The sequence below is a fragment of the Muntiacus reevesi genome, chromosome 3 (genome assembly GCF_963930625.1).
Source record: "Muntiacus reevesi chromosome 3, mMunRee1.1, whole genome shotgun sequence".
NCBI lineage: Eukaryota > Metazoa > Chordata > Mammalia > Artiodactyla > Cervidae > Muntiacus > Muntiacus reevesi.
Window position 1 is genome coordinate 236,007,529 of NC_089251.1, and position 14,182 is coordinate 236,021,710.

General features: G+C 35.2%; 1 protein-coding gene across 3 annotated transcripts in view; it reads left to right on the forward strand.

Annotated features, from left to right (window-relative positions):
- The window catches only part of SLC4A10 (solute carrier family 4 member 10), a 225,745-nt gene that overhangs the window by 23,901 nt on the left and 187,662 nt on the right, over window positions 1-14,182 (forward strand). For 2 of the 3 annotated variants that reach the window (XM_065927869.1, XM_065927870.1), the window contains exon 2: window positions 3,424-3,505. In XM_065927869.1, the coding sequence (XP_065783941.1) occupies window positions 3,424-3,505 (82 nt within the window). Of the gene's footprint in view, window positions 1-3,423; window positions 3,506-14,182 lie in introns of those variants that run through there. The other variant, XM_065927871.1, reaches the window with a different exon arrangement.

Here is a 14,182-nt window from a genome sequence, read left to right on the forward strand (position 1 = left end):
TAGTCCTCTGTCATTATGGGAAGCTAAAAGTCAAGGGATCCTAGTAATGCAGTCTGTAAAGAAACAGAGCATGGAGAATGAGTGGAAAGTGGATCTGTAAGGATTAGTAGAGAATATATGGGACACCATAGTATGCTAATATCTGATATTTTTTAAAAAGGCAGAAAAAGTGGTTACTTTTTAAAAAATATGATAAATAGTTATAAGGAAGAGAAAACTCTGAATTGAAAAAGAACTGCTTTCTCCTCTATTAATCCATTTTCAGATGAGATGAGAATTATCAAAAGGACATGAAAAAGTTTCAGTTTTCCTGCCCAGAAGATTGCTGTTAGATTTTGGCTTGTAAAACTAGAAAAGTTTATTTCATTTATGACTGTGCTCAAGAGCCATGGTAAATCAGAAAAAGATGTTTTTTTTTGTTTTTTTTGCATACTCTCAGAGCTGATATTTATAAACAATTCTAGAAGAAATTTCTGTATGAATAAGTTCGTCTATCCCAGGGTCGTAGTCTATACCAATGTTTTTCAAACTGCAGGTCACAAGCCATTTTTCAGTCCTTAAATAAATGTGATGGGTAGTGATTAGGACTTCTGAATGAAGTAGTATACCCTTGAGCAGAAAATATCAGAGTGCCTTGTTTATAGTAAGAATAAATGCTAGTTTGCCAAACTTGTGATTACATGTATGTGAATATGTGACTGTGTTGGGATACCTATTTTTCACTGTGGACCATGATCCCCTATCCAATTAAAACACTATTTGCTGGGCTCAACCATCTGAAAAGTGTTTACCCAACAGTATAGCAAAGGTGAGTTGTATTGAAAGGCAGTGTAATATATTTACGTGTTGTCTCTCTAACACAGTGCTAAAATTTGCTCCTAGATGAGTAAATATTAACACATATGGAAATTAAGGCACATTAATATATATCTTTCTGATTTTCACCAATTCTAAAGATAATGACAGTTCAAGATGAAGTAAAAATTTTACTTATTGCTCTATTTGGGATTACACATGGACTGGACCCAGTGCCATATGTTGCTCTGCATTTCCCATTATCACACCTCATGTTTACCTGCTCCTGGTAACATGGGGGAAGGGAACTACTCTGCTAAAAGTCTTGAATAATATCAAAGCAATCTTTTCAGCTATAGCCAAAGTTGAGGGATTTCAGTGTATGTATTAGCACTAATCTATATCTTGGGAATTTTTAACTGCAAATATGGAACAACTAAGGATATTTAAAGAGGATAATGTGAAACTACAAAATGAGTCACTTACATTGAGTTATATTCATATTCTAGCTTCTAGTTCTTTCTCTTTTAAAGAAAAATTAAAATTAGGTCACTTCTGCTTGTAACCTGCATAGTAATTAAACAATCAGCTATTTCCTATTCAGATTCTACTTCTCCTTCTGATGCACAATTTTATTTTATCTCAATATCTTAGCATTAGCTATTCAAGAGAATTATCTTTTGTATACAGAGAGTATACATGCTTTCTATAAATAAGGGGAAAAAAACATTTTGTATAAGTTGAAAATTGCTTCAGGTCTTTGAAATCAAAATCAAATATTTATTGTATGGGGAAAACATCTTCATAAATTCTATATAAAACTTTCCATTTTGCAGTTGTTTTCAGAGACTGCCATTTTGAGTTATAGTGAAACAGTGCTCTTTCTGACCTTTGAACAAGGATGCATGACTTAGCTTTTGGCATTCTTCCTAACAACACCCCAGAGGGCAGAGTTGTATTCCAATGTGACATATATTTGAAAATGTCTTGCACAGAGAATAAATTTCATTTGTAAATGTATCAAGAGCAGATTCAAAATAGACTGAAGCTTGCATTTATTTGGTGCAGGAAAATGATATGTCTCGACTTTGGCTATTGCTATTATTGCTTAAACCAACAGATTTTCTTAAACCTTGCCAAACAGAAGAGCAATGGGTCCTGAAATCTATCTTCATTTTAATTTTTTCTCTCATTATATTGTAAGTTTCTTTAATTCTGATTTCAAAGACTTTACCCTGCCTTGTGTCAGCACAAGTTGTCAGAAAGACAACAGTGCATAAAGCATGTCCTTCTGCTACATACTTTGCTGCATTTGAAGAATATGAGAACTGATCATTTTAGATTGAAATATGTCTATAATCTGGGTTTCCCTGGTGGTTCAGACGGTAAAGAATCTGTGTGCAATGCAGGAGACCAGGGTTCAGTCCCTGGGTCAGGAAGATCCCCTGGAGAAGGGAGTGGCAACCCACCAGTATTCTTGCCTGGAGAATCCTATGGACAGAGGAGCCTGGTGGGCTATAGTACGTGGGGTCGCAGAGTCAGACATGACTGAACGACTAACACTTTCACTTTTCCCATGTCTATAATCCTACAGCTGAAGGTACTGATTTGCTCAACATAGAGGACAAATCTTTATTAAGATTATGATCAGGAATTAAAAGACTTTCAAAGAAGAAACAAAAATATTTCACTTTTCTAATAGTTATAAACTTGAATAAGCTTAGGCATAGATCTTGGAAGATTCGTTCAACTTTATTCTACCTTTTCATTTCTCCTTTTGTGCCGTGTTCACTTTTAAGGCAATTTTTACATAGAAGTTCACAATCAGATACAAGTTGTAAATAATCTGTATTTCTCTTCATTCAGTATTTTGTATTTTGCCCATTCCTACATGGTCAAAATGGAATATGCTTACACCTCCTCCATTATTTTACTGAATACCTAATCACTGAGTCTCCTGTTTTGAGTATGTGTACAGTGTTCAAAATACAGAACCTATGTCCAGTTCTTCTAAATACGTAAAAAAATTTAGAGAAACTGAATGAAGGTTTAATGCATATGATTGTAATTTACAGTTTAGTTTGAATAAAATTCATTATACTGAAGCAAAGTCACTAGAGTTGTACTTTATTTAGTAATTGCTACTAATTGCTTTCAAGAGGTTAGTTCTCCTCAACCAAGTTTATAATGGCAATGAAATTATTTGTCCCTGCCATAGCATTAGTGGTGTTAATATTACTGATTTTCATATTTCCCTTCTACAGTTCAAAATGTCATCTTGTTAACAAGAATTCTTTATCAGAGAGAAAAATGCATGTTACTAAATTGACAGGATAGCTATTTGTTTTCTATTTTTCATCTCACTAACAAATGATGCCAACTAGAATGTTTGACTGCCCTCAGTTTCATGGAAAATCAAGTGGCATTCCTTTTCTGAATGTGTGGTCAAATTAATCTAAGTCTTTTCTTTTGTAAACTAACACTTGATAATCAAACAGAATAGTCATGTGCAAGTAGGTTTATGTTACTGAATTAGACCTCTAAATTATCAGGTCACATTAAAATTTATTTTCTGAAATTAAGAAAATATATAGTACTATCATTTAGTCTTCTCTCTCTCTCTTCCAGAGAAATGATGAAGAAGCAGTTGTGGATAGAGGTGGAACTCGTTCTATTCTCAAAACACACTTTGAGAAAGAAGATTTAGAAGGTAAGACTTTTGGGGGGGAGGGAATACCTATTGGTATTTCAAAGAGATGTGAAGTTTTAGTAATGTGGAGAGCTACAAAATTTGAAATCAGAGTAGTGGTGGTGGAGGGACGTGGATATGACTGTTTTGGTGTAGTCTGGAGTGCCAGTAGACAGTCCTGCAAACAATGAGAGCATTAATTCATTCAACAGACATTTATTGAACCTCTCCTGTATTCCTGTACTGTACTGTATGCCAGTCTTTCAGTAACCCTGCTTCAAGGAATTAAAATTAATTGGGAAATGAGAAGAAAAAAATTATGACAGGCTAGCATCTTGGGTGGGTGCTATGTGACAGAGGAGGACAGGAGAGGCATCTCACCCAGTCTGTGTTGTCAGAGTAGACTGTCACTGGGAGTTAAGGACAATTGGTGTTCTAGGTTTACTGAGATATCTGTGAGAGGGGGCTCAAGGCATCATTTGTGTGATCGGATAATTCAACAGGGAGATTCTGAACCAGAATATACTGGGTTCAGATATCAGTTCTATCACTTATATGCTACAGAACCTTTAGCTAGTTAATTAGTTAGCTTCTCTGTGGCTTCCCTAGTGGCTCAGATGGTAAAGCATCTGCCTGCAATGCAGGAGACCTGAGTTCAATCCCTGGGTTAGGAAGAGCCGCTAGGGAAGGAAATGGCAACCCACTCCAGTACTCTAGCCTGGAAGATTCAATGGAGGGAGGAGCCTGGCGAAGAGTCGGACATGACTGAGTGACTTCACTTTCACTTTCTCTGTGCCTCAGTTTTTTCCTCTGCTGTAATCGGGTGGAGAGGGAGGTGGGAGGGGGGATCGGGATGGGGAATACGTGTAACTCTATGGCTGATTCATATCAATGTATGACAAAACCCACTGAAATGTTGTGAAGTAATTAGCCTCCAACTAATAAAAAAAAAAAAAAAAAGAAAAAAAAAGATAACAATGGAATGTGTTTCCTAAAATTTTTGTGAGAAATAAGGGGAAAATATTGGAATAGTACCTGGTGCAAGAGTTACATAAGTGTTGGCAATTATTCAGTTCAGTTCAGTTGCTCAGTCATGTCTGACTCTTTGCGACCCCATGGACTGCAGCACTCCAGGCTTCCCTGTCCATCACCAACACCCAGAGCTTACTCAAGCTCATAGCCATTGAGTTGGTGATGCTGTCCAACCATCTCATCCTCTGTCATCCCCTTCTACTCCTGCCCTCAATCTTTCCAAGCATCAGGGTCTTTTCCAATGAGTCAGTTCGTCGAATCAGGGGCCAAAGTATTGGAGTTTCAGCTTCAGCATCAGTCTTTCCAGTGGATACTCAGGATTGATTTCCTTTAGGATGGACTGGTTGGATCTCCTTGCCATCCAAGGGACTCTCAAGAGTCTTCTCCAACACCACAGTTCAAAAGCATCAATTCTTCTATGCTCAGCTTCCTTTATAGTCCAACTCTCACACATCCATACATGATTACTGGAAAGACGATAGCCTTAATGGACCTTTGTTGGCAAAGTAATGTCTCTGCTTTTTAATATTGCATCTAGGTTGGTCATAGATTTTCTTCCAAGGAGCAAGCGTCTTTTAATTTCATGGCTTCAGTCACCATCTGCAGTGATTTTGGAGCCACCCAAAATAGTCTGTCACTGTTTCCCATCTATTTGCCATAAAGTGATGGGACCAGATGCCATGATCTTAGTTTTCTGAATGTTGACTTTTAAGCTAACTTTTTCACTCTCCTCTTTCACTTTCATAAAGAGGCTCTTTAGTTCTTCTTCACTTTCTACCATAAAGGTAGTATTATCTGCATATCTGAGGTTATTGATATTTCTCCTGGCAATCTTGATTCCACCTTGTGCTTCCTCCAGCCCAGCATTTCTCATGATGTACTCTGCACATAAGTTAAATAAGCAGGGTGACAGTATTCGGCCTGATGTGCTCCTTTTCCTATTTGGAACCAGTCTGTTGTTCCATGTCCAGTTCTAACTGTTGTTCCTGACATGCATACAGATCTCTCAAGAGGCAGGTCAGGTGGTCTGGTATTCCCATCTCGTGAAGAATTTTCCACAGTTTCTTATGATCCACACAGTCAAAGGCTTTGGCATAATCAATAAAGCAAAGGTAGATGTTTTTCTGAAACTCTCTTGCTTTTTTGATGATCCAACGGATGCTGGCAATTTGATCTCTGGTTCCTCTGCCTTTTCTAAATCCAGTTTGAATATCTGGAAGTTCACGGTTCATCTACTTTGAAGCCTGGCTTGGAGAATTTTGAGCATTACTATGCTAGCGTGTGAGATGAGTGCAATTGTGCAGTTGTTTGAGCATTCTTTGGCAACTATTATTATACTAACATTTATGCATACACACCATTAGTGATTTTTTTATATTAAGAAAATTTAATGAGAAAATTGGAGAAGAAAATAGGTTACTGTGGTGCAATTTCTACAAACTTTCAAATGTACCTGTGCTTCCAAAATCTTGGAATTAATAGTGCTCACAATTAATAGTGCTCCGTTTATCAAGTAGGGTATTTAGCAAACAGAGGGCTAGACTGAAAATCAACAGACCTGTATTTTAGCTTTGACCTTGTACTAAAGTATATAGTTTTAGGCTGAGCCATTAAACCTACCCAACAATGAAGGGGATGAAACAGACAATGATTATTGCTAGTGAGATATAAGGTATATGGTATTTTTCATCTTTTTGTTGAAAAGTGATACCCAAATCATCTTAAGTAAAATGCATTGGAGATAGCTCCTAATAATCTACTGCAGCCTAAAGTGTTTATTCCCCTTAAAAATTGTAATGTAGCCACTTATATTACAATTAAGTTAATTATTTTCGGGTCTTACCTTTAGCTACAACAATTAAATAAGAGGAGAGGTAATATAGTATCTAGAGACAAACTATACCCATTCTATGCCTGACATTTTGCTTGATGCACAGAAAACCCCCATGGTCTAGAAAGTTTATACTTAATGGGTGGGCTTAGTAATTTGCATGTGATCCATATTTATTATATAAATTGAAATGAGCAGAAACTTGAAAAATCTAACCCAGTACTGAGTAATATAAAAGTAATTTTTCTTTAGATTTGAAATGCTATTGCTTTTTTCTCAGCAGTTTTTTTACTGTCCTACTTAAGTTGTACCATGACATAAACTATGCTTATATTCACTAAACTCACACAAGAAAACCTAACAAAACAAGAATTTAGTTTAAAAATATACTCCATTCCAGGGAAAAATCATCTTGAGTTTAAAGACTGTGATTGATAATCCACACACAGATAAATGGAAGTTAACAGTTAGCAATTTATAAATGGGACTTCCCTGGTAGCTCTGCCTGCAGTGCTGGAGACCTGGGTTCGATCCCTGGGTTGGGAAGATCCCCTGGAGAAGGAAATGTAGAAATAGCTAACGTAAAATGGTAAATGGCCCCTTTGAATGGAAAATACATAATGCTAAAATAAGATTCACTTAGGTCATTTTAATTATTGTGTTAGCATATATTACATACATTTCCTTTTACTGGGAATGATTAGGAAATGCACATAACAGTGCACATTGCTTTGAAAGAGATTTCTGATTGAAAAAACACAACTGGATAAATCATATCTGTTTCATTTGCTGATGTCTCTAGTGGGAATTTTAATCGCAGACGTGAATAATTGTGACCAAGTCACTGGTGATTGAAAATAACATCACAGAATGCAAACATAATATTACAGTATAGAATTTTTTTAAATGAGGAAAACCTTATTTGTGTTGGTTTTAGAAGTATTTTTTTTGCTCGCAGATCATAGTGAGTAGATAAATATTCCAGCATTTGAGGATGCTGTAGAGGATTCTTTTGTGATGCATGCAAAGAATAAACAAATCTGTTAGTGATTCCCAAGTTGGTTACCCTGCATCAGAAAATAATGCAGGGGCAATGAAGTAGTTATCATGGTTCAGAAAAAATCAACTGGTGGTAGCATAATATATTATAACGTGGGTAAGGGTAGAACACCAGGCAGAAAGGTGGCATTACTGAGGGTAATGGAGGTAGTATAGTAGTTTCTCCTTTTGTGTAATTAAATGAAAAGATGGGAGCACCACTTTTTAAGAGCTTCTTTAGGAACATAGATAAAATATACCAATAGATACTTATTTGAAATGAAATAGAAGTTCTTTGTGGTAAAAAAAAGCATAACATAAAATTTATCATCATAACCAGTTCTAAGTGTACAGTTCAGTGTTGTTAAATCTATTCACAATGTTGTATAAGCCATTTCTGGAACTTTTTCATCCTCAAAACTGAAATTCTGTAAAACAGCAACTCCCCATTTCCTTCTCCCCCGGCAACCACCATTCTACCTTCTGTTTCTATGAATGTGGGTACCCTGTACACCTCATATAAGTGAAATCATGCAGTATTTGTCTTTTTTGACTGTTTTATTTCACTTAGCATAATGTCTTGAAGGTTTATCCATGTTGTAGCATGTGTTAGACTTACTTTCCTTCTGAAGACTGAGTAATATCCATTGTATGTATATACTACATTCTATTTATCCATTCATCTATTTATGGACATAATTGCTTTCATCTCTTTGCTATTGTGAGTAGTGCTGTTATGAGCATGAATATGCAGATATTTCTTTGAGACCCTGCTTTCAATTCTTTTGAGTATATACCTCTACATGGACTTGCTGGATCCTAGGGTCAATCCTAAAGGAATATCCATTGGAAAAATATCCACTGGAATATCCTGAATATTCAATCCTGAATATTCATTGGAAAAACTCTGGCTACAAAGAGTTGACTCATTGGAAAAGATCTTGATGCTCTGAAAGATTGAAGGCAAAAGGAGAAGTGGGTGGCAGAGAATGAGATGGTTAGAAAGTATCACCAACTCAATGGACATGAATCTGAGCAAACTCTGGAGATAGTGGAGGACAGAGAAGCCTGGTGTACTGTGGTCCATGGGGTTGCAAAGAGTTGTATACAATTTAGAGACTGAAAAACAAGAAAAAGGCTCATTCTGTTTTTAATTTTTAGAGGAATTGTCATATTGTTTTTCATAGCTTATGCACAATTCTGCATTCCCACCAAACTGCACGAGGGTTCCAATTTTTTTTAATCTCCTCACTAATACTTGCAGTTTTCCAAGTTTTCCTGATAGTAGCCATCGTAATGGATGTGAGGTGATTTCTCATTGTGGTTTTCATTTGCATTTTCCTAATAATTAGTGGTATTAAACATATTCTCATATGCTTGTTGGCTATTTGCATGTCATCTTTGGAGAAGTGTCAATTCAAGTCTTTTGTGCATTATCTGTATTTTTAATGTTGTTGTTGATACATGATTTGTAAATATTTTCTCCTGTTCAGTAGATTGCCCGTTCGCTCTGTTGACTGTATCCTTTGGTACACATAAAATTTTAATGTTTTGATTTAGTCCAACTTGTCTAGTTTTACTTTTGTTGCCTATGTTTTTGGTGTTATTTTCAAGAAATACTTGCCAAATCCAGTGTCATAAAGCTTTTTCCTATGTATCCTTCTAACTTGTAGCTTTAGGTCTTACCTTTAGGTCTTTCATTCATTTTGAGTTTCTGTATATGGTATAGAATGCTTGCCCTTTTATCCTTCATATTCCTTTGTTGCCTAACTTTATGCTTGTTACAGCTTGCATTCCTCCTCACAGGTTAAACTTTACCCAAAATCATTGATATATATAAATAAATTCTTTAGTGAGTGAGATACAATTTGTTTTCTGTGTTTTTAGCACATATTTCTAAAATAATACCTGCTATTTTCTACAGCTTGAGAACACATAGGAGGCAGTAAAACCTTAAGAATATTACTAGAAACTTTGTGTTCAAAACCTTTTAGTTGTTCCGTACCAAACTGGGGGCTTCCCAGGTGTCTCAGTGGTAAAGAATCCACCTGCAATGCTGGAGAGGCAGATTAGATCCTGGGTTGGGAAGAGCCCCAGGAGAGGGAAATGGCAACCCACTTCAGTATTCTTGCCTGGACAGAAATCCCATGGACAGTGGAGCCTGGCGGGCTACAGTCTGTGGAGTTGCAAAGAGTCAGACACGACTTCATGACGGAACAACAACAATACTAAATTGGTGCCTTCTCATCTTCTCCACAAAGAATAGAATGTTCATTCTGCCCACCCATTAGTGTTACTTGATTCCTCCTGGCAGAATAATTATCTTCATCCTTCAGATCACTCTTTCTGAATTTACATCATTTCATATTATGTATATATTATGTATATTATTATGTATATAATTCTTATTCTTATTTGATTACAAGTTTGTTCAGGAGCAAATCTTTGTCTTACCTGTTATTTGCATTATATCATGGTATCTATCCAGCACTTTTTCTTAAACTCGATAGGTACTAAAAAATGTGTTGCATTGAATTTCATTTATATGTAATTCAATAATATGTCACTAAACACGTAAGAAGTTAAGTTTATGTAATATAATTAGATGTGTAATCAACACTCATCAAATATTTAATTACCTTTCAAACATTTAACATGTAAATACAGAAGGTTCTGATTATGTTTCACTGTACTAAGATAAATAAAACTAGTTACATCCTAATTGGATATTCAGGAATTCATAAATTTAAAACTTTAATGGAAAAGTTAAGCTAATATTTAAATCTTGGCCTACAAATTAAATTTAAAAGACATTTTCTTTATTTTATGTTGCTTTTAGCAGAGAGCAAAATACTTTTAAGTCATGGATTTAATAGAGAAAATTATATCTATATCTTGATATTCTTTTGCTCATTTTATTTTAGACAAAAAATTAGGTTTACTACTTTATTTCTTTTAGGACCATTCAATATATTGTGGACCCAAAGTCCAGAGAAAATATAAGTAAAATACATACTGCAAAGCCATCATGCAACATAATTTTATCAGTGATACTACCTTCCCACTTTCTTCATTTCACCTAATGCATTCCTGTGCTCCTAAGATAACTAAAATGCTTTTCTGACCATAATTATTGTAATGTCAAAAGTATTTTTCACTAAAAAATGGAAGATAAGTGCTGATCCTATGATTACGATATGATATTTTTCAACCAAAGTAAAAAATAATTTAAAAAATAAAGAAAAATCCAAAAATTAGGCTTAAATCTTTTTCTTTCTGATTTTTTAATCTCCAAAAATTGCCTTCAGAAGGCAAAAATGAATTCTTCTGAGAGAAACAAAAGTTGCCTTCAGAGATACTGAGATGGGCTTAGAAGGATGAATGAAAGTTCTGAGGACAAAGAAGGAAGAATTTATCATATTCTGGGAATGGCAAATATGGTGTGGCTATTGTGTACATGGGGGTAAGGAGTGAGTGGAAATGAAGTTTAAATATTTGCATAAGGTAAGTCAAATAATGAAGAATAAATTAAATTTTTAAAGTTACTCAGTGTGGTAAATGCTATTATCATCTTCATTTTATGGATAAAGAAACCAAAGCCCAAAAGATTGACTTGCCCAGGCCCTGACTAGCAAGTATAAGAGCAGGGATTCAGATACTCAAGGGTCTGGGCTTTTAACACCTAGACATAAACATAATGTGGAGACTTGTTTTTTAGGTGATCGAATGGGGCAAGATGTGTATTAACTGGAAGACTGGGGCATATTTACTCAGTCATAACTATTTTTAAAAAGTTGAGATTATCCTATGAAGCAATAAAGAATTTGATATTACCTGCACTGCAATAGCTTTCCAAATAATTTTGCAAAAATTTGAAAAATTTTATAACTAGTAAATTCCTATTAGACCGATTCATTTCCACAAAAGGAAAAGCTCTATCCCATTGGAGACAATTTTTAATATAACCTTATGTTCTCTTATTTTAAATTCTTGTCTCTGCTGTACCACAGAATGAATAATCTTATTGTTTCACTATTTCAAATGTCTTTTATTTGAAAAAGAAAGAACCTTTTTTCCTGCTATTTTTGGATGCTAGCTTTTGTGCAAATAATATTGTGATACAGGTTCAATGTCACTTGATGGAGAAATTCTAACTGGTATTTGGTCCATTGGTAATAATTAGTGGAGTTAATTAACTACATAGGATCCATTTAAAATTGAACATTCTGCCTGCCAAACACTTTAGGTTATTTGAGGATGGGAATTAGGCAGAATGACTAATAGTGAAGATACCAGAAAAAAAATAACCAGTAGTAAATTTTATTTCCTAATTGACTATCTTGGCCACCTATGTACATTTCACAATGAATTGTTTTATTTTTCTCCTGGATATCCTAAAAATAAAAACTAAATAAGAGAATGTTTGTTTTTAAACAGTCTAATAATGGAATTACTTTTACTCCTAAAGTTAACTCCCAGGTGAGTTATACATCATATTCCATATTTCTTCATACTAATTGTTCCACATGAATTTTGTGTGTGACCCACATCTTTATTTTGATATATAAACTTATTTGTGATATTTTTTCTATTTGGAGTTGTAGCTTGATAGTTATTTATAGTCTGTTTTTAGAGTACATTGTAAATTTTAAAGATCTACTTTTCTAAATTTGGTCATGGCTTATTAGATCATTTGCAAATAATTATATCATTTGCAAGTATGTCCTTGCATGAGGGTAGTAATAGTAACAAATATTCTAATGTGTATATGTGACTAAGAAATCCAGCAAATTTATGGTTTCATAATTTAGGAGTCCTTGTTGTATTTTTTCCATCCCTAGTATGATGTCCGTTTTTAGGCAGCTGATTTTAGAATAAGAGCATATGTTCTTAATCTCCCTCATTGTTCCTTATAAATCTGTCTCTGTTTGCTACCTATTCTCTACTTATCAAAAGCACAGTACAGCTTTGAAGTGTTTGCTATGTAATGTGACCTAAGACTTATCCTTTGTGTATATTTGTGTGTATATGTATAATTTTCAATTATTTGCTATTTTAGTGATATAATAGATGAAAAGAAATCCCTTTTCATTACCTTAAATATAATCCTATAAATATTAAAAGAGGGCATTTTGCAGCAAAGAATTTATTCCTTTAATCCTTCTATATTTTTCTTCAAAAATATTTAATACTTTGAAGACAAACCACAAATGACTAAAGCTTCTTAATATGTTTATATTAACACTATACTTTTGAGTTCTCCAGACACCTGAGACTTAAACGAGTTGATTATTTAGTTATACAGTTTAATAGTGTGGCAGTAGTATTCTGAAAGTGACATTGTGAAGGAATCCATTTAGTCTACTTCTTGATTAAATTCTTCAATCTCTATTTCCACTAGCTTCCCCCTCGAACTATCCTAGTTTAAAGCCCCTGGGCTCCATGTGATGGTAACCTCCACAGGTTATCCCCGCACAATCGAAGCACAGGTGGGCTACCAATCAGTTTGGACTTCCCTTGTGAAGTCATCATCATTTACCAATATTAATTGAGTGCTAGTGGTATACAAGCAGTGAGTAAAACTTCTGTCTTATGCTCTTTCTTTTCTTTTTTTTTTTATTTTATGCTCTTTATTTTCCAAGGTGGTTTACATACCGGTGCTATCAAAAGAGCCCTTGAGTTCTAAACTTCCTTGGGAAAAATTACAGGGGCCACCCTGCACATAAATGTTTACATTTAAAATATTAATTGCAATAAATACTGATGATAGTAAGTATTAAATAGTAATTGAAAGAGGTGATGTTCTTGATTTTCTGGATTTTGTTGTTGTTGTTCAGTTGCTAAGTTGTGTCTGGCTCTTTATGAGCCCATGGACTGCAGCACGCTGGCATTCCCTGTGCTTCACTGTCTCCTGGAGTTTGCTCAGATTTATGTCCACTGGGTCTGTATGCTATCTAACCATCTCATCCTCTTACTGCCCTCTTCTCCTTTTGCCTTCAATCCTTTCCAGCATCAGGGTCTTTTCCAATGAGCGGCTGTTTGCATCAGGTGGCCATTGGAGCTTCAGCTTCAGCATCTATCCTTTCAGTGAATATTCAGGATTGATTTCCTTTAGGATTGACTGATCTTCTTGCTGTCCTAGGGACTCTCAAGCGTCTTCTCCAGCTCCACAGTTTGAAAGCATCAGTTTTTCAGTGCTCAGTTTTCTTTAGTCCAACTCTCACATAGGTACATGACTACTGGAAAAACCATACCTTTGACTATATGGACCTTTGTCAGCAAAGTGGTGTCTTTGATTTTTAATATGCTGACTAAGTTTATCTTAACTTTCCTTCAAGGAGCAAGCATCTTTTAATTTCATGGCTGCAGTTGCCATCTGCAGTGATTTAGGAGCCCAAGAAAATAAAATCAGTCACTGCTTCCACTTTTTCCCCATCCATTTGCCATGAAGTGATGGGACCTGATGCCATGATCTTTGTTTTTTGAATGTTGAGTTTTAAGTCAGCTTTTTCACTCTCCTCTTTCACCCTCATCAAGAGGCTCTTTAGTTCCTTTTCACTTTCTGCCACTATCATCTACCTGCATATATGCAGGTATCATCTGCATACCTGAGGTTGTTGATATTTCTCCCAGCAATCTTGAGTCCAGCTTGTGATTCATCCAGCCCGGCATTTTGCATGACGTACTCTGCATGTAAGTTAAATAAAGAGAGTAACAGTATACAACCTTGCCATATTCCTTTCCCAAGTAACTTTAGTCATGTCCAACTCTTTGTGACCCTATGAACTTTAACCTGC